General features: G+C 40.0%; 2 protein-coding genes across 2 annotated transcripts in view; both read left to right on the plus strand.

Annotated features, from left to right (window-relative positions):
• Nucleotides 1-337: 337 nt before the first annotated feature.
• Nucleotides 338-13,776, plus strand: wdr95 (WD40 repeat domain 95). Its single transcript, XM_062561654.1, has 26 exons — nt 338-384; nt 938-1,193; nt 3,486-3,716; nt 4,112-4,197; nt 4,317-4,409; nt 4,493-4,538; nt 4,617-4,663; nt 5,217-5,334; nt 5,499-5,568; nt 5,937-6,156; nt 6,241-6,346; nt 6,765-6,916; nt 7,172-7,274; nt 7,385-7,491; nt 7,587-7,666; nt 7,776-7,830; nt 7,913-7,958; nt 8,334-8,393; nt 11,064-11,226; nt 11,311-11,406; nt 11,502-11,560; nt 11,903-12,035; nt 12,180-12,219; nt 12,601-12,689; nt 13,368-13,552; nt 13,682-13,776. The coding sequence occupies exons 1-26, from the start codon at nt 338-340 to the stop codon at nt 13,748-13,750; spliced, it is 2,757 nt and encodes a 918-aa protein (XP_062417638.1). The 3' UTR covers nt 13,751-13,776.
• Nucleotides 13,777-16,521: 2,745 nt separating this feature from the next.
• b3glcta (beta 3-glucosyltransferase a) overlaps nt 16,522-20,886 on the plus strand; it is a 55,001-nt gene continuing 50,636 nt past the window's right edge. The window contains exon 1 of the mRNA XM_037469530.2: nt 16,522-16,795. Coding sequence (XP_037325427.2) covers nt 16,738-16,795 — 58 coding nt within the window. The 5' untranslated portion in view covers nt 16,522-16,737. The remainder of the gene's footprint in view (nt 16,796-20,886) is intronic.

The following is a 20,886-nucleotide window of genomic DNA, read 5'->3' on the forward strand; positions in this document are numbered from 1 at the left end:
CATATCCTTTCTGCTTGCTGATGATATTGAGACAGAATAAAAACAAGTTCTCTCTCGACAGAATATCACATTTTAAATTTTTCAGTCTTGCATTGTGAAACAAAAGGAATAACATATATCCATATATTCGTATCCATTCTCTTGGTAGTTGCAATGAAAATGTATCCACATAAATGAGGAGAATTGATGACCTGAATGCATGAACTAAAGGGTTACAATATCAAAACTGTGTAAACTCATGTTTGTTTGCAAACATCAAGGCTGTTTCTTTCCCTGAAAGTGCAGGTTCTTGTGTTTAGTTGTGCAGTCTCAGTTGACACTTGGTTTCTTAGTAACCATGGGGCCACCTGCTCTGCTCAGGTGTAATGTTAGAGTGAGTGTCAGGTAGACTGATGTCAGACCTGTCTGATTAACATCTTTTCGCAGTTCTGACTGAAGAAATGTGCTGCACGCAAGTCTGCGTTTTTACATTACATCTTCAAGATACATCATCTAACAAGGATGCCATGGGGGAAAAAGGTCCGCTCATCTTCTGCTTCAGGAAGATTAGAAACCCAGCAAATGTCCAGGTACTCTGCTAATCTGTTTTTCTCCTTACCTCAATTGTAAAATCACAAGTTTTTGATTGTTGTTCTTATCGTACCAATTCTATCTTAATACGAATCGTTTAACTGTCTTGCCAATGTGCGTTCAGAAAACATTGTTTTGTCATGGTGCTTGAGTTGCCATCTGTGGCTTCACTGAGCAGTTACCATGAAATACAGGAAGTCTGGTCCCCTGGCACCTACAATCACTAATTTGGGTATAATAGATATGATAAAGATACAGAAGTGACCTTTTGCTATGCCTCTAATGAGTGCCAAAGATATATTTTTACATAACAACAATGTGCTTATAGTGGGAGCATTTACCAAATCCAATATCTCAAATCTTCCAGCATTCTCTTTGAAGTGGGGAGGACAGATAATAGAGCGACGGGACCAGGTTTTTGGGGTGGGAAAGTCCAGGATAACATCTCAGCACCAAGACAGGAGAGTCTCAGGGAGGACGGACCAGAGCAGCCTGAATGGCTGGTTCGAGAGCTTTTGAGAGTGAATGTCCGAAGGCACTCTGTCACACTGGGAGAAGACGATGAAATCATACGACGACAACACCACAGAATTTGCTCAACTCGCAGACTCTGCAGCCTCAAGGTATATTGTTTTAAAAACATCAGATCAGTAAATTGAACAATACGCATCTGAAACGTTAATGTAGATTATTTTGAGTCCAAAAAGATTTTCAATCTTCTCCAATCTAAAGACTTTGTTAAGACTGCTTCTTACAGCCTATAGATGTCACTGTAGTGTTACATTGTCACACTCCCCAGTTTACAGACTCTTTCTGGAGTGCTTAAACTCAACTACAGCTGAAGCATATCTCACTCACAAGGTGAGCATCAGAATGAGTGAGAGATGCCAAAAGGGCCATTTTAAATCAAGCCGATGACACATTTTTACTCGCAGCATGACAGCACACTGGAAAGGACAATCTGTCCCAAAGCTGGGCATGGCCATTTTCAGGCCAAAATAAAACTAACATTGCCCACACAACTGCTGAAAAAGGACCCAAGTGGATTCGCATCCCATCTTTGAAGCTGACAGGACTGATGGACCGATGTTGAAGTTGTCCGTCACACTCTCCTGCTTAATGTATGGAGCAATGTGCCGCGGCAGATTAGATGGAACAGGCTCAGGAGTTCAAAGTTATACCGCTCTAATAAAAGGGATTTGGAGAGGAGTCGTGGTTGTGTGAACACTTTCGGCGCTTCCATTACGCTGACTGATAAAAACAATTATCTCTGTAATTCAGGAGATACCGTGGGCTCTGGTGACATCCTTGAGGAATTAAGCTGTTTATCCCTGTTATTTATTAATGATAGATCAAAGAGTGCCGTGGATCAAGGACACATTTGCTAGGAAACCATGTCAACTCGAAGAGAGGCCGTTAACACTGGGAGCACGGCCTGTCATCTGGCCTTGTGCAAGCATTTTAGAGACATATATAGCCAGCAATGGCTTGCGGTGGCCTTTACAGATAGTCATTAATACTCAGAGGGGTGAGCCTAATCATGTGCGTTGATAATTGCATAGTGTTGAAATGCTCCTTTCTAGCACTCAGACTTTATGAATTGCCCGGTAAGTGAACAGGAAACATAATGAAAGGTACTGGTATTGTGCATTGAGCTCTTTTCGTAGAATATTCCCAATGAATCTGCAATATTAATTGGCTCATTTCATGATACAGTGTTAAGATTTTTCCTCTCTCTGATAAGATTGATGAGATGATATCACTCGACCACCTCCAGAAATTAAAACTAGCATTTGAGGTACTGTATAAATTAAATTTTTAACACAGACTGTCTGGTGATTCATTTCTGCCCGATTTGATTGTATTTTCTCTTGTAAAAGGAATTCGAAGCGGATGGCTTGAGATCCATTGACGTGAACAATTTTGGACATATAGTGAAGAAGTGTCTCGGCTTGCCTAAGACAGTAAGCAGTTTGACATTTCTCATTTTACCGTACTCTCTAGGATTCTCAGAGAGGTCTTACCTCTTAGCAATGGAAGACAAGTATTTGCAAGTGCAGTACCTGATTAATTTACAATAAGTGTCACTGTTCCTTACTCCTTTCTGCTTTGATTTTCACAGAGCAGTGAGCAGATTCAAGGGTTATTTAAGAGGATTGATTTTTCAGGCCAGGGAAGGATTTCATGGGTGAGACTATATTCCTATTTGTTTCTTATGGAGCAGGCTGCGTTTTTATTCTGTGCGTGTTGCCTTAGTTATAACCCTTGTCTTGCAGGATTACAGGAGCAAGTGCAACGTGTAACTTACGTGAACAAAAGCATACATCAGTTTGAGTGTGCAATAACAATTGGTACAAACTTTCCCAACATATTTCTATTGACTCTTGACATTTGACGTAAAATCCTTGCCAGGTTTTTTTTTCTTCAACTGGATGAGATTTGATAACAAAAATGTCCTGGTTTAATATTCCAAAGAAGTAATGTATGGAGGAGTATTGATTTGTTTGGGCCAAGTTACTGATTTTACAATTATACTGGTATACATTGATGTAATTTCCTCTGGCAATGAGGAGACAGATCATCAATCAAATATGTTGGAAAATAACAAATCTCTGTCACGAAGAATGAGGTCTAAAGGTGACTTTAAGTAAGGTTGTTGTGTCAACACTACAGCAATTTCACAAAATTCCTATTTTTTATTAGCAAATCGAAAACAGGATCTAACAACTTTCATAACTTCTAAATTGATATTGGAAATAGGACTCTTAATCTCGACACTAAACTTGTTGTTTAAAGGACTTTGTTACCTCTGAAAGTAACCCTATGGACTTACTCATGTAGCCGTGTTGACAATATAACAACTATCAACATGTGGGCTAGATGACTTTAAACTAACATCCGGTAACGTGCCGCAGGGTCAGTTCTGCTCGCACATGCTGCAGAAATACAAGGAGAAGCAGGAAACTGCAAGGCGCAGCAAACAGGTGGCGTTCACCCTGCCGGCCACCGTGAAGTCGCTGTGCCATGGCATCGCCGTCGTCAACATCCACTCCGCCCACGATGGCACCATGGTATCAGTGGGAGAGGACGGGGTTCTATGCCACTGGAGCCCTGAACTTAAACCACTCAGGACCAAAAACATCTTTGTATGTTTTACCTTTTTCACATTTGCAGTATATGGTCATTCTATAGTTTATTATATTATATTTTTTTGTAGGCAGACTAGATGAACTCAAATTTATAATATGTCCGTACATTTGGTTCAGTAAGATAATTATCACAAAGACTTACTTAGACAAGACTTATTAGTGAAGCGTTGACACAATTGGCAGATGTGAAAAAAGCTATGCCGTCACAGAAATGTATAAAAATCTTGTGTCAAACACATATCTTTTTTTAGACATCCAAAAACAAGCATGTTGACTTAAAGACTATGGAACATTCTCAGGTTTTCCTCAAAGCTATATCAGGTTGCCTTAAATTATACAGCTGAGAAATGTGGAACACTATTAATCCATCATTGTTTTGTAATTTTTTACAGAATGAAGGACCTGCAAACAGGAAGTCAAAGTGGGCAAGCGATTTTACTCTGATGACTGAGTTAAACAAGCTGATGATTGGAACAGGGTAAGTTTTAGTACAATGACTGAAGGTGCCCATTATCTATTGTGTACTTGGATTACTCTAACTGCAGGTTCCAGACTATTCTAGCTTTGTTTATTGTGGGTTTCTTTGTTATCTCGCAGGGACAGAGAGATCCAACTATATGAGCTTTCCACCCTGGAGCCTTATTGCCAGATCAATGCACTCGACGCGGTGCCTTTGACAGTAGACTATGGGTGGGCAACAACATTGCAAGTAAACATCATCTTCCAATTGTCAGAATAAGTCACCATCATGGTTGGTTTCTTTCCTCTCACAGAAATACTGGCCCTGATAAATGTTGTATCCTGTACGGAGATACAGAAGTAGGTCCTTTTGTGTATTTTGTTCCGTTTGATTACTGAAATGCTGGCAGAGTTCCATTTCAATGTTTTGTGTTTCAGGGATGTGTGAATATCATTTTAATATCCTCTGTTGGCGATACCCTCAGGTAATTGTTCTAAAGAAGACCTATGTATACCATTCAACCTTCTTTAACTTGACTCGTCACTGTCATGTAAGGTAATCTAACATACTGGTTCTTAAATAGCAATTCATGAGAGAAATAAGTATATATATATATATATATATATATATATATATATATATATATATATATATATACTGTATATATATTTGAATGTATTGAAGTTCAGACTACATTTATGTGAGATTGATTTGTCACATGAATTCCATAAAACAGGAAGGGAGACCAAACCGTGACATGATTAACTCATTCAGTTCATTTTTCACAGTGGTGATTGTGTAATTCTTTAGTCACGGATAATAACTGACAAATGAGTCAATTCCTGAAAATATTGCTGTTTAGGAAGCTATATGAGCACAGAAATTTAAAGAATATGTCAGAAAATGATACCTTTGTTTCCTATCTCTTCCCGACAATGAAATAAATGATGTGCATGTCATGGGAGTTCAGCAGTGTCTCAAATAATGTGACTGGTTCAGGTCTGCTTGTTCATTTCCATTTCAATTTTTTTTGATAGATTATGGAATAAATTACCAAAGATTGAAAATATGCCCAACATAGCGGCTGACAATGCCGTGCTATCTCCCAATGTGACATTTGTCAGATGGAAGGTTCATCACGACTGGGTGACAAAGGTGACTTTTTACTCTTCCATATGGATGTACACTTCTCTTACAAAGGAATGAATTTAAGTTCAGCTACGTGACGACTTAGGATATCTGCAGAAGCTGTGTAGGAATACATTTGACTTGCATTAAGAGCAGAAAACCCTGAAATAACTCTTTCTCTCCAACTATAGGCAAAATATTTTCCAAGTTTTCAAGCTGTTGTCTCCTCATCAAATGATGAATCCTCCTCCCTCGTTATAGGTAACTTTGTTTTTTTTTTATATGCTCAGCACCATGGGGACAGCAATGAAACAACTTTCATTGTCATGACTTGACTGTGATTTAAGAACCAGATAGGAAATGAGAAAGGTTGATGATACAAAGTCTCAAGTCCTTTTGCGCTACTGTGTGCCGCAATTCCAACATGAAGCCGCCCGGTAGAAAAGCTAAGGGATGACGCACGATGACTCGTTCATCTCAAATTCATCAATCAATGCCAGCGTGTGTGTTTGTGTTGTGTGAGTGTGGATGTGCACTTGCCAGCCTGCTCATTGCTTCTGATCATTTCCTACCTTGATGTTTGATCAGTGCTCCTCTTTCTTCTGGAGGCTGTGTGCTGCCTTTAACAGATGCTGAGCAGCAGTTGAGTGAGATCACAGAGGTCTGCTATGAAGGTAAGACCAAGAAGGTCCAACTGAGCTGGACTCCACAGCTCCGGGCATCATGCGACCAGACCGTTTTCCCCGTCTACAAAGGTGTCAAGACCTTTGATTTGTGTCGGACACACAGCTTACTGGTCACTGGAGGCATGGACAGACTCATACGCATGTGGAACCCACATTTCTCTGGGTAAGGAGGCAGAAATCTCTCGTTTTGGAGAAAATTAACATTCAATTAAAAAACAACTTCTCTCGGTTGCGTTCTTCTCGTTAGGAGACCAACCGGGGTTTTGAAAGGCCATTCTGCTCCCGTCGTCTACCTCCACATCTTGTCAGAGGACAGTCAGATCTTGTCTGTCTCCACAGACAACACAGTTAAAGTATTTATTTTGTTATGTTTCCCGGACTTTTTAAGAGTTTAAATGATCCAAAGAAACCCAGCATCCTTACTTCTGCAAGCATTACCACTGTGGACCTTTTATCAGCAGTGGTGGAAAGTAACCAATTAAATTGACTTATATTCACAGAATAATATATATATAATATAATTACTCAGCAGTTTAAGAAGCAGTGAACATTTTCTTCACCTCAACAGTGTTCAAGGACTGCTCTAAATGATTGATAATGATAATAATAATGATAGGATAGGATCTGCAGGATATGTATGTTAAATAGTATGATGATACTTTAGTGTGCACAGTATTGCTTGTTCACTTAAATTAAAATTTGAAAAGCAGGCATTCTTCAGCGTGGTATCGCTTTTTTCTTCATCACAGTTCACCTATTTTCCATTTCCAGATCTGGGATATTCAAGACCAGCATTGCCTGTTTACAGCAGAACTCAAAGCCAGCGGGATTCATGGCGACATGTCTGCATGCTCGTACTCCTCTGCTCTGAAATGCTTCTACGTTGCAGCAGACTGTATGGCTGTGCTCTCCCTGAAGATACGGTTTGTGATTTATTCTTCACGAAATCCCATGACAATGCTTTTGAAAATATTCCTCAACTGAACTAATTTAAAGATGATAGTTTGCAGATTTACATGAAACAAGACTTTGAAGATTCACATTTTGAGGGCTAAAAAATATCTAATTTTCACCCCAAAGATATTAAGATTCATTCTTTTCTTTAGAGTTGACTGTGGCTCCTCAATATTCAACCCCCCGTCCCTTTTATTCATCCTATTATGTTCTGCCTCTGTAAGGCCACGGCTTCACAGCCGGCTGACTGTTTCACATGATGAGACTGTAATGTGCTGCGGCTACAGCGAGGAGTTTCGTCAGGTTGTCAGCTGCGCTGGGAGATCTGTGAGTAAATTAGTACTTTACGACCTCACTTTTCCACTAGAAAATAAATCCGGTCAGATCATATTTATTTGATGTATTTTATCTGTAAAATTAACTCAAAATCGTTTCAGGTGGTGAAAGTCTGGGATTTTGACACTGGGCGTCAAGTTTTTGAGTTTGGTAGCACAAATGATCTGTCTGCCACCACATGCATGACCTTTGACCCCAACGGGAGGAGGTACAGCACACTAAGCACCTTGTGAAATGTTTAATTTTCATAAAAACCTTTTAGCAAATACTTTGTCAAACTACAGCCTGTTCTTGTGTTTCCAGACTCATCACAGGTGGGAGAGATGGTGGTTTGAGGATCTGGAACTTCAACAATGGTCAGTGTCTAAAGACACTTAGGAAGCGTAAGCACTTTACATTACATTACCTCATCAGTCCAAAATCAAGAAAAATTCAAATAAATACTGTATTGTCCATTAACTGTGGAAAAATCCCCTCCAATCCCTCTGGTAGAGGGTAAATCTCACGAAGTGTATGACTGCATCTTTCTGCAAGTTAACAGGAATTTGTGAGTAATGATGTGATATTTGTCAAGTTGTCTGGGTATGAAATGTAATCCGCATTCAGCTCGTGCAATTTTACTTTTGAAGCTATGTGACGTCTGTCGGCCGGGCTCGGAAGATAGACATTTACCCGGTGAGTACAAAATACATGAGAACTGGCTTTTATTTGTCAGTTGTGTTTCAGAAATCCCAGCCCAATTATTTCTGCTATTTCCTACATCATATTGTATCTGATTTGCATTTGTTTACATTGTGATTACCAGTACAATATTCTAAAACAGAAACACACAAAAAACAGACAAAGACAGTCCGTGCATATCATATCATATAGCTTATTTTGAATTTCATTATAAAAAATACATGCGGACTGACTTGCGGATGACAGTACTTTACATTGTCTGGTTAATGATTATGTTAATGTTCTAATACTTTCAGCTATTTCTGTGCTCTAAACATTTGAGTTTGATTAAATATGCTGTTTGCTGACTTTGCATCTGCATTTTGCCAGGACAAACCCGAGGACCTTCATCACATCCAGAGACCACAGCCCACATGGCAAGATGATCTGGTGATTAATGAACAGAAAATTGTCTTGACAATAGCTTAGAGAAAACATTTCAGGCAGACTGAAATGATAATAATGGGCTCTGACAGGTAGTAACTATTTCCACAAACACTCACTTTACCTATCGGACAAAAGACAAATTAGGTGTTTTTGTTGAAACTGAATGCTTGATCAAAAACAAGTTAAGCAGGTGCACATTGGGTGCTCGCTAGTCATCAAGGCTGCTACGGTTTCATTTTATTTATAAAAACAATTTTTACAAAATCTGCATTTTCTAGTGGTGGAAGGAAAGTATGTTGTCTAAAGTGCTCTACTAATAATTTTGAGTTATTTCACGTGCTTCACTCGAGCATCAGTTGATGTAATTTTATTTTTGTACTCTAGTTTTGTCCCCATGGTTACGAGCAAACAAATCGTTATTTCAAATACATAACATTAAAAAATGATGCATCGTATATATTTGAATAGCCAGTGCTATATAAAAGAGATCAGTTGGCTCTTGGAAAGTTGCTTTCACACTGAATGTGTCTTGTAGAGTAGGGGTTTGGCCATTGCTCTCCATGCTCTGCCTCATTGCACCTTCACAACTGGAAAGATTAAGCCTCTCTGCTGGTTGTTTGTTCATGTTACAAACACACACAGTAACTAGCACAAAGACACACACTGACAGACACACAAAGGACTGGCTGGAAAGTTGAGTGACAAAGCGCCCTTGATCCCTGCCTCATGTGCAGCATCATCTGCACAATTGTTTTTCGATGCAGAAAGGTACCCCATCCCCTCGCTTTTGTTCTCCCTCATTCCATGTTGCATTTCTCTCACCAGTGACAATTTTTATTACATATTTTTAGATGTTTTAGTCTCTTGCCACCTCCTGTACCAATATGTATACACTAATATGTATTGTTTAGTTGTATAATATTAAAGTTAATTCACATCACACATATTTCCTTTGTGTCTAAGTCCCAGTGCATCCAAGCTTTGACCTGTCACTATACCTGTCGTTTGTGACAGGCTCACTGCAATGTAAGCAGGCCTTCATCACTGACTCAGTTCCGTGTCCCAAATGTGTCTTAACTCAAAATCTTATTTTATACTACAATCTTTTTTTAGTGTTCATATTAAACATTTACAACTGTTTATATTAAACATTATATTAAACATTTGTAATCCAATGGCAGCCAATAAAATGCTATTCTTTAGGGATCTTAAACAAAAACTTACAAGTCAAACAGTTAATTTGTTTTGCAGGTACTTGGTTCACAAAGTCATGTGAGAAAAATAAAAGTGTTGGCCTGATAGTGCAACTAGAGGAAAATACTAGCGTTGTCTCCCTTTCCACACAAGCTGTAGGAGGAAAAATTGATTCTCAGTCAAGCTGTAATTCCTTACGGGAGATGACGCTGAGTCCCCCTCCGTCTCTTTAATCATGGCTGATGGTTACACTCACCCCCCATGAGGCCCATTAACAGAGCTGAAAGAATGCATTACCGAGGCTAGCAAGAAAAGTAACTCTTATGACTGAAGGATTTCTCTTCAAATAGTTTTTTTTAATGGCATGCAAGAGGTCTGTTCCTCAAGATAGCACGTGTTGTGTTGCATCTCATTAATATTTCAACTCTCAGCCCAGTTTAGCTAAATATTTTGCTTGTTATAAAAAATTAAATGTACATTGTTTGGTGTTAGTCCCCAAATTGTGCCATCTCTTTCTCCTAATTTGTGTACAGTTTCTGGTTGACAGCAAAATTTTCCTGCTGAGGGCAGAGACAGAAAGCAAGAAGCATGTGAAGATTAAGATGAATTTAATTGAATAAGGGGCAGGAGTAATGTTTGGCTTGTTTGGCTTTGGCTTTTTTTAAGCTCCTTGTAATAATAATAATAATAAATTAGTTTTATATAGCGCTTTTCAGAGACTCAAAGACGCTTTACAGGACAGGGTAATAAAAATAATTTAAAAAAAAACACTCTATCACATTTAAGACATTGATCATTGATAGGAAGTGTGCGGCACACTTGGCCAAAGTACTGTAAGAAAGAAGACTATCTCAGCTCTTGAATTTGAGTACTTAAGTTGTTAGAGATTGACCTATGTTCAAAGAAATAGTTGGAAAAGGCTAGAGTATAAAGACTAGAAACAGGTAAAACTGCTAGCCATGTCTGTGTCATTTTTAAACTGACTTGCATGAAGGTGCAAGATACTCCATTGATCCCATTTCCCATTGATTAGTGAGCTTTAGAGGTGCTGGTGTGCAGATTGTCTTCTCCCTCATGACAAACTAAGCCAGCAGCTTCCATCTCATTATTTGAGTTAACTTTCTCATCGAACTCTCTGCAAGAGAGCAAATAAGCTTTTATAACATTCCCACGGGCCAGGCATATAATACGATTTTTACCATTAGGTCCAAGTCAGGCTTTATTTTTTAGAAAATAGTAAAGTATTAAGTGCAGTACATAGGTTTGAAGTGTTTGACATTATTTTAGGAGAAAAAACAAATTCAAACAATTACCTTTACATATATTGTAATTATTGAAATTCATTTCAAACTGAAAAATAATATTTCCATTCACCTAATATTTTTATTTTTATTTTAAACATTTTACTTTCTTTGCCAAATGAGTACATTTTCTTTGAAGCTTTAAACTGTAGGATATGTAATGATGTATTTTCCACAGAGAAATGGCCATAGGGAGGACATCCTGTGTGTGGTGCAGTGTCCCCCATCCCTCCTAGCCACCAGCAGCTATGATGGAGAGATCATAGTGTGGGACGTGGTTACTGGACGTGTACAATGTCGGTTTGTCAGCCCTCTTCTCGCTGAAAACCGAAATGTTGGAGGTGACTTGGATATATTTGATAAGATCTGTGTGTGTGATGTGATCCGAACACTGCATTTATTTCATGTTTTTTCCTGTTACACAGAGCTGGATTTAAGTGTTCCAAGCATCATCTTCATGAAGCACTCAAAGTTACACCAGTTTTTTTCGGCAACAGCTCTGCTGTCTTCCGGAGCCTTGGGTCAGTGTCATGAACAGCACTAATTACAATGCATGATTGCATTTTGCAGCCATTCAATACACCATTAATTACTGAATGTATTTTCGCTCTTAAAGGTTGTGTAAATCTATGGGACGTGCTCAGTGGAGGAAAATGTGTGGGCAGCTTCAAAGCTGTGAGAACTTCTCTTTTCTTTTAACCTTTTTTCCTTTTACCTTCACAATTGCTGATCAAACAGTAAGCTGCACATGCTCTATGCTTTTGTTCAAATAGAAACCCTTCCTGCCGGTATATATTGAACCCTATATATAGGAAAATTGGGGACCATGGGGGCATAAAGCTCAAATAAAACACGTGCCTAAGAAAGCAAACATTTTATTTTCAGGCTATTAAACATAAAGGGTTCTTATATTTTACAAGAGTGAAAAAACAACTTTTCAATTCATCTTTGCTTTCCTTGTGATCAGTTTCTATACATTTTTACAATCATTACCTTTATAATTCTGTTTATATTCAGTCTAGATTCCAACAAAAGATTACAAAAATGGCTAAAACCGACAAGGACACGTTGCTGTATGCCGCAGATCGAACTGGTTATCTGTATGTATACGACATAGAGAAGTTTGCCCCTGAGCAAAAATCACTTCAAGGTCAGCTGCATTTTCTTTCTCGTAATAGACTTTGATAACACATCAAATGAAAAACTGAAGAGAAACTGTCCAGCAGCAGAACATGCAAAATGTTCACAAATCACATGTGAAAGTGTTGCTGTGCATTTTTTCACCTTCACTCAGCTGAAAACCTCTGGCGTGCCCACACCGGCAGAATCACTGGGTATGTAAAATACACAAACATTTTTACTGTGGTCGGTCACAAATTAATCTTGTCCCTTCATTGAGTAGCCGCTATCGAACACCAATTAGACTTCACCTTGTGTTGTTAACCTTTAGCTGCTTGTTTACTTAATAGTCCCTGTGGGTACAGTCATTCTCAGTCTGGGTGTCACTGGCAGCAGGAGCACCATTACTTCCTTCTGCTGCAGTAGACAAACAAACCACAGAGTGGTGGGAAGGTATTAAACACACAATCAGTATAGGGGAGAAGCGGTCGGGGTGCATCTGCCATGAGATGTACCAACAGTGTAGTGGATGATTTAGAGTTTTCTGCCAGAAATGCCTTCTCTCGTTTAACTCATGTCTCTTTATTCTTGTCCAGGCTGCAGATTGTTGACAATGATCAAGTGGTGCTTACCTCATCCTCTGACTACACTGTTCGCCTTTGGAGTGCACACGGAGAATTCATAGGTGGGTGTCATTTTGCATCTGCCAATCCCCTCTTTTGAGGCATTATTTATGTCCATGCAAACACCATTAATCATGGTGCATGGTGGTATTCGTCAGAATGTTCATTTCAATGTGACGGTCTTGTCTGGATTAACCCAATCGGGTAAAAACTGGTTTAATCCACAATCTACCGTGAGTTGTACTCATTTTCTCATTCGACTCTTGTGATATATTTCCCCATATGGCAAACTTTTCTTTTAAATGTCTGTCATCAACCTCAGGTTTAATCCAGTGATTTGTGATACAATCACAGCTCACTAAATTCAATGCATATTTCAACTTGTGCACAAGGTATTGCTAATTATCCTACGGGTCTTTTCCCAAAAAAAGAGAGAAGTCAGAAAATTGGAAATTAAATCAACATCTAACTTGTTATTTTTTTCTTCCCTTTTTCATACAAATATCATTTGACTTTTTATTTTTCAAACTGATTCCTAACACAGAGTAAGAAAGGATAATCCTGTCTTGTGCGTTTGTAGAAATTGTTCTGCACAGTAGGGCACTGCAGATGAATGATGTCAAATGGATTCAGACATTGTGACATTTTAAAAAGCCAAAGACTCCATCACATCCCTCCAGAAACCATGTCGCAAGATTTTGAAAAACATTGGAATGGAACGTTTTGGCCTTTGTCCACAGGGACCTTTGGGCAGTCCGAAAGCTGGGGCGTCCACATCTCCTCTTCTTGGAAACATCCTGCTGTGCCCTACGAGGTGCTGATTGATCCTCTGAGTACGCCTGATCTCGAAAGTCTAACTGTGGACACACGTCTTTCTGATGCCATCAATCCTGACAAGACTAGGGCGCATGGCGGTGAAGCAAAGGTGAGCTGCATTACTTCAATAAATATTATGCTATGTAAACTTAAACTATGATGTTCTCTCTCTCTCTCTCTCTCCCTCCTACAAACGTTGAACTGAATTGTGCCTGCTTCTCTACCGGCTTAATTGCAGTCAGAGACACACAGGAAGCTGAAACTTTCCCCAACATCCGTCAGGGACACAAAGATTGGGGAAGATTAAAAGGCACATTTCACCCAGAGGAACACATGCGTGTCGGTAAGTTATAAGCATCACAATAGCAAAGACTACGATTCACGTGCTAAATAAGTCTGGAAAGTGGCAGATTTATGTTGAGAGCAAGCATGAATTCTTGTGCATTTCAGGTTCTGTCATGAAATGGCCAGGCACACTAACAAGCTATCCAACCACTACTCTCCGAAAGGCTTTGATGCCGCGGAGCCACCAAGCACCGGTGTAAGACTAGTGTAGACTCTCGTTTGGCAACACAGAGGAGCTGGAGTCAACGGAAGAAGACATGCAACTGTTTTGATCACATTTGGGAAACCGGATCATCCAAAATTGTAAAGACATTCTTTCAAATATAGCAATGGATGAAACAAATGTACCGTAGGTTAGCATTTGTATTTTGAAACCCACAACTGTCCAGTTCAAAGTCTTGGCATGAAGCGAAATTAAAAAAACATTCATTAGAAAACCATTTACATTTGACTAGAGCAATAACAGCTTTGGCATTTATGTCCTTTTGAGCAGAATGGTTACTGCTCAAATAAATAAATAATAAGACTGCAATCAGTATTCCTGAGAGCTGAGAATATTTTTTTTTTAATAAGAAATGTCTGAAAACCCAGAGTCCGCCCTGTCTACCATCCTAGAGACCAAATTAGCAACTAGCTAGTGAATATAGCATAGCATAACAAAGCCTGATATTTTTCTAAGAAGAGTTGGTGGGGACCAAAACGGGGTTTAAAGATCAGTGAATAATGTGAATAATGTACATCCATTCATCTGGTGGAAAAAAATGTTTGCGAAACTGCTGCAACATTAAGGTGATAATATTTGGAGTTGTGTTTACATCTGGTTTGAGTTACCCCTAAACTTGCAGATTGGTTTTGATAAAGGCGTTATATAGGATATTGTATCAATAATAAAAGCCAGCATACTTAAAAATGTTTCATACATATATGTTTCAGTTTGTGCAGACAAAGTATCTCATATTAACTAATCACGTAACTTTGGCTAAGCATTTCAGGTACGAGATGGACACATCTTGTGTGGGCAAACAAAATAAAATGTGACTTTCAGTGAATAGAATAATGGAATGGGAGGTATTATAGTGTGTGCATTTAATTGCATTTTGCACAGCTCATCAAGTATATTGTGTTAATATTTAGTTTGGACCCCATTTTGGACCCCAGAAATCATAACCAGAGAAAATCTGCAATTCACCTTTACCATGCACACTTACCAAAATGTATTTACCAAAATCCTGCCCTATTACTCAGGAAGTACGACGCTGTGCAATTTAATGTTAACAAACACCTGGAGATTTTTATAGACACAACAATTATCCTATTAGTACTACCCTATGCCATAATTACCCATATGGATTTAAGCTTCTTGTTATTCAGAGTTGCTCAGTGAATATACTGTAAGCGCAGATAGAGGGAGAGAACAGTTATTTTGAAAGTGGAGGATTGTGAAATTCTAGGTGGGAAACATTGTAATTATAGGTCACAGCTGTCCACAAAACCATGTATTTTAGTTACACCCAGCCTATACAAAGCACGTGATGTTGAAACATATGGTGGTCATTTCAATGACAATCTACATATTTCTGCAGATTTTTCAATTTTGTAAGGACATGTGCACCTCTCACAGAACTGCAGACCCAAGGCTTTTATCACACAAACACTCTTCATTCGCAAGCAGTCCTGAACCAGAAAGTCTGAGTGTGTTTTTGTAAAATCAAGTAAGCATTACTCTCCACAAATGTGCCCTTTCATTTATAATCACAGTATAAAAAATCATTGGCGACACTGGCTTGATTATCTTGTTCCTAGCTACGGGAGACACAGAGTTCATGTGTTCAGAAATCTGGCGTGTCCTGTCAGTGCACTTGAAAAAATGCCACTTTCCCAGGATGCCGGGTTCGATGTATGTAGAACTGCACACGACAGAAAACAAATCAAGCTGTGAAAGTAGAAGGTCCATATTGCTGAAATGTAGCATTTATGGGGCTCAGAACAAAGAAGATATTGTCAACAACAAAGTTGTTTTGATATTATAGTGAATATATTCAAACGATTGTTCATGTTTATTTGTATCATATTGATTTTAATTCGATCAAATAGATAGTAATGCACTTGCACTAATGTTACTTTTCGATCACTTAAATGTTAAATCAAACCTCCGGCAGGGTGGAGCCACTCATTTGTACTGGGTCATTAAGCTGTCAGGTTCCCTACAACGTTCAGAAAAGCCCACTCCCTTCGGATGATGTAGTTTATAACCGAGCCAATCCGGGAACGATACAGAACTGACATGTATCCTTAATTGTAACACCACAGCATAAAATCTGATACAGTTGAACGTTACGTATGTTTTCATCTCAACTCAAATCTATTGTAAAACACCAGTAACTCAGTAACTACCAGTTATAGTGGTACCAAATACCATTTGTCGTTACATCTTTCTATGACGGGAGAAGGCTGAGTCTTTGTCCTCGGTGGTTGTTAAGAATTAATCATGAATATGCCTTTTGTTACACAACTGGAGGAGGCCTTTCCTCTGCACAATGTTCCAACGCACAGTAAAAATAATAATCAAGACATCCGTGTGTTGTTAATAAGGCCTGTTACCTCTGTATGAATTGCATTTCCGCTGAACCAACTAAAACGGGACTTTTGGAAGAGCACTTGAAGGCATCAGCACTGAGGCGCTCGTGTACGTCTCTTTCCTTTCTGCTTCCCGCCAGCAGAGCGCGTGCCTGCACCTCGCACGGATGCATTTTTTTGGGGAGGGATGAATGCCTGCTGGAAGAGCACTAAACCCACTACTCGCTCTCTGTGAAGCTGCGAGAAGGAAAAGCTCTGGTGTGTGTGTGTGTGTGTGTGTGTGTGTGTGTGTGTGTGTGTAAGTGTGTGCGCGCGTTTTTAAATGTCAGAAAGCCCACGCACCGCCTCCACTGCTCGCGGGACTCTCCCAGGATGCTGGACCCTCACACCGGGCACAAAGTGGCAGGCTGCTTGATTCTGCTCTCCCTCTGTAAGTAACGTCACTCACTTTACTTTCTAATGTGCGCGGAACCTTCCGACACCCTCGGCTGCGCGAGCTGGTTTCCAAAAAGGTGTAAAGCTTGTTGTTGCTTGCTCCGCAGCTGTTGTGGAGAAGTGCGGAGCCATTATTCAACTTCCCGAGGAGTTGAAACAGCGTTTTCTTTTCTCTTCTTCCACGTAATGGCTCGCCTTGTGGGTGTCGTGCAGACATTTTGACGGTTCAGGGAGCATGTAAGAGTCAGAGGGGGTTATCTCAGGGGGTTAAATATGTGTGGAAGTGTTCGTAGCTCTCCTGCCCGACACGTCGACGCTACACTGGTGGGAGCTCCACGGAGCCCCGTCTCTCTCCGGCAGCGGGTCTGTGCTGCAGGAATTCAGCTACACAAGTACAAGAGTTGACGACATGCAGTGATTCATTCCTCTCTTGGTTGCCATAGAAAGGAAGGGGTGGGCATATTATCCACAGCACGTGAGAGGGCTGAGAGTGTTGATGTACTTTTTGGTGTACTTAAAGTTGTATTGAGCTGCAGGATCTTTGTAGATAAATTACATTTTGAAACACTTTCCATGGAGTTGATTGTTCAATTGGACACAGAGCCAATCAATAAGGGCAGTGCATGCGATGTCTTTCATTAAAAAGAGAGATATGCCATTGCTCATGGCTTGCACACGAGTCCTTTTGGGTGCGGTGCAGCCACTCAACGTGTCACTCAACGTGTGGCTGCAGCGAGTTACAGGGAGAGACCGATGTTGCATTTGTGCACTATTATATATTATGTGGATGTCCTACCTGAACTGTGGGTGACGCTTGTCGGGTTCAGAGAAAATTGTCTCTGAAAGATATATAATACCAGAATACACAAGTATCCGGACATATTTTATTACTAACAGAAAGTGCAGCATCTTCCTGAGCGAATACCACCGAAATCTGAATGTCATGTTCAAGACAACAAACGAACCGGTTGCAGTGTGAATGAATCCCAATTCTGCAAGAAATGCGTCTGGTTATACTGCTATTAATATTTGGGTTTGACATACGATGAGAAAACCATTTTTTTTAATTGTAACATTACTTTAAAAAACAAGGTAAAGAATATGCTATAATTTGTATAGAGAAAAAGGGCGTGGGGGAGGGCAATGATGCCTCTTTAGTCATAACTACACACATCATATGTAGATATTGTAGACCCACACTAGGGCCGGGCAGTGTGCCCAAAAAAAAAATCACATCACGGTATTTTCTAAGAATGTGACGGTATCCCTGTATATCACAGTATTTTCTAAGAATGTGACGGTATCCCTGTATATCACGGTATTTTCTAAGAATGTGACGGTATCCCTGTATATCACAGTATTTTGTAAGAATGTGACGGTATCCCTGTATATCACAGTATTTTGTAAGAATGTGACGGTATCCCTGTATATCACGGTATTTTGTAAGAATGTGACGGTATCCCTGTATATCACAGTATTTTGTAAGAATGTGACGGTATCCCTGTATATCACAGTATTTTGTAAGAATGTGACGGTATCCCTGTATATCACAGTATTTTGTAAGAATGTGACGGTATCCCTGTATATCACAGTATTTTGTAAGAATGTGACGGTATCCCTGTATATCACAGTATTTTGTAAGAATGTGACGGTATCCCTGTATATCACGGTATTTTTCGTTCAAGTAAACACATTCCTTCATTGATCCTGAAAAAGACCGAGCCGCTGTTCACCGCTTGCTGGCCAACTCCCAACTGCCCAGCGAGTTAGCTTTGTGTTAGTTAGCGTCTTAGTGAGTTAGCTTTGTGTTAGTTAGTGTCTTAGGGAGTTAGCTTTGTGTTAGTTAGCGTCTTAGTGAGTTAGCTTTGTGTTAGTTAGTGTCTTAGGGAGTTAGCTTTGTGTTAGTTAGCGTCTTAGCGAGTTAGCTTTGTGTTAGTTAGTGTCTTAGGGAGTTAGCTTTGTGTTAGTTAGCGTCTTAGGGAGTTAGCTTTGTGTTAGTTAGTGTCTTAGCGAGTTAGCTTTGTGTTAGTTAGTGTCTTAGGGAGTTAGCTTTGTGTGAGTTAGTGTCTTAGCGAGTTAGCTTTGTGTTAGTTAGTGTCTTAGCGAGTTAGCTTTGTGTTAGTTAGTTTCTTAGCGAGTTAGTTAGTGTCTTAGCGAGTTAGCTTTGTGTGAGATAGTGTCTTAGCGAGTTAGCTTTGTGTTAGTTAGTGTCTTAGCGAGTTAGCTTTGTGTGAGTTAGTGTCTTAGCGAGTTAGCTTTGTGTTAGTTAGTTTCTTAGCGAGTTAGTTAGTGTCTTAGCGAGTTAGCTTTGTGTGAGTTAGTGTCTTAGCGAGTTAGCTTTGTGTTAGTTAGTGTCTTAGCGAGTTAGCTTTGTGTTAGTTAGTTTCTTAGCGAGTTAGTTAGTGTCTTAGCGAGTTAGCTTTGTGTGAGATAGTGTCTTAGCGAGTTAGCTTTGTGTTAGTTAGTGTCTTAGCGAGTTAGCTTTGTGTTAGTTAGTTTCTTAGCGAGTTAGTTAGTGTCTTAGCGAGTTAGCTTTGTGTTAGTTAGCGTCTTAACGAGTTAGCTTTGTGTGAGTTAGTGTCTTAGCGAGTTAGCTTTGTGTGAGTTAGCTTTGTGTTATTGTCTTAGCCAGTTAGCTTTATTAGTGTCTTAGCTGTTGTGGTTACTGGCGTTGCCACCAGAGGCAATACCAGCGGCTCGACCACGTTTGCAACAAATCATTTTCTGAACTAACGTTAACTTGCGTTGGATTTTTCAGATTTGTCTCTGACAGTGTGAGAAGTTCATGTCATGAGGAAATATGAAACCGGTATATCACCCCTGGCCAGCCCTGACACACTTACTGTACATTTAAATCATTTGTAAAGTGAATTGGTGAGACGCCTCCGCAGCCCTCTATTCCCTTCCCCTTTGAACTAAGTCACTTATATCATTGGGATGGGATTTATCAGCAGCTGCCATGTATTTATGAAGCCTCTGAAGACTTCTTTATCCCGTTGCGTTACTAGTGTTTTCTTCTTCTCGGATCAAATTGAGTTCTATGTATTCCTTTTCTCGGAGTATAAGTTAACCCAGAGACTCAGATCTTTGAGAGTCTGTTGTCACATACTATTTAGGATAAGTCTTTCGCTCTCAAATCTTAAGAGCCAGGGTGAGTGCGGCAATCCGCCGCTTTGTGCGTTTGGCGCAGAGATAAAGCTGCTCTTCTGCTCGCCCCGTACTGTATGTTTCCCAGGAGTTTACAACTTCAATGGGAGGGAGGGGGGGGTTCTAGTCAGTCTGCTTGTGCTCTCCGTCCGCTGTTTTTTTAAGTTCTAGACTTTTTCAGGAGGGATGGGGTAATATTGGGCGGGAGGGCTGGTATGTAATATTCATAGAGCAAACACCAATGTGTTGCCGAGGTCTGGAGGGCGTCCAGTTTGGCGAGATCATGGTGCCACCTCAGCAGTCATTTGCAATGTGTGCACCGGAGCTGTCTGAGCATGACTGGGTCGTCGAGAGGAGCAGCACCTCCATGTTGGACTTCCAGCAACTTCACTTGCATTTCTTTTTTTTCTTTTTTTTGTCGCTGACAGTCTCACAGCACAACACCTCCAAGGTTATTGCTTCTTGTCATCTTAGTTTAAGGTTGGTTTCATCCCTCCATCCCCAGATCCTGAGACCCCTCAATTCAAGTGTCACAGGGAGTAACCATAAGGATTTCGGGATTGATGGATGGTAAGGAGAGAGCTCAGGCACTGAGAAAAGCTCTGGAGTGAACCGCCAGCTGTCACAAGTTTTGGGTAGTGGTTGAAAGGCCGAGATTAAAGACACAAGTAGCCATGATGACTTCTCTCTGCATGTCTTAAGGGTTCAGTGGACCGTGCACCTGGTAGAGATGCCGAATGTGTTATTGATGTCTCTTAAATTAGATTTAACTTCAATGACACACATTAGAGCTAATGGAAGGTTTTATGCATCAAAATCTGTAGATTTTGGTAAATCAACGAACCGAAGGATCTGCTCCCCTATCAGCAGGACAGCTTTCTGGCAATGGACTTTTTGCATCAATGTGGTTAACCTTTGATGACAGTGGTGTAAACTGCT

The sequence above is a fragment of the Pungitius pungitius genome, chromosome 3 (genome assembly GCF_949316345.1).
Source record: "Pungitius pungitius chromosome 3, fPunPun2.1, whole genome shotgun sequence".
In the NCBI taxonomy this organism is placed as follows: Eukaryota; Metazoa; Chordata; class Actinopteri; order Perciformes; family Gasterosteidae; genus Pungitius; species Pungitius pungitius.

What these genes read in the sequence shown, in the direction of transcription:
- wdr95 (XM_062561654.1), top strand. Translation starts at nt 338, where the DNA reads ATGGGGCCACCTGCTCTGCTCAGGTGTAATGTTAGAGTGAGTGTCAG. An exon ending in ATCCTCCTCCCTCGTTATAG is followed by an intron (nt 5,569 to 5,936) that starts GTAACTTTGTTT and finishes TGCCTTTAACAG; the next exon opens with ATGCTGAGCAGCAGTTGAGT. An exon ending in GGAAGATAGACATTTACCCG is followed by an intron (nt 7,959 to 8,333) that starts GTGAGTACAAAA and finishes GCATTTTGCCAG; the next exon opens with GACAAACCCGAGGACCTTCA.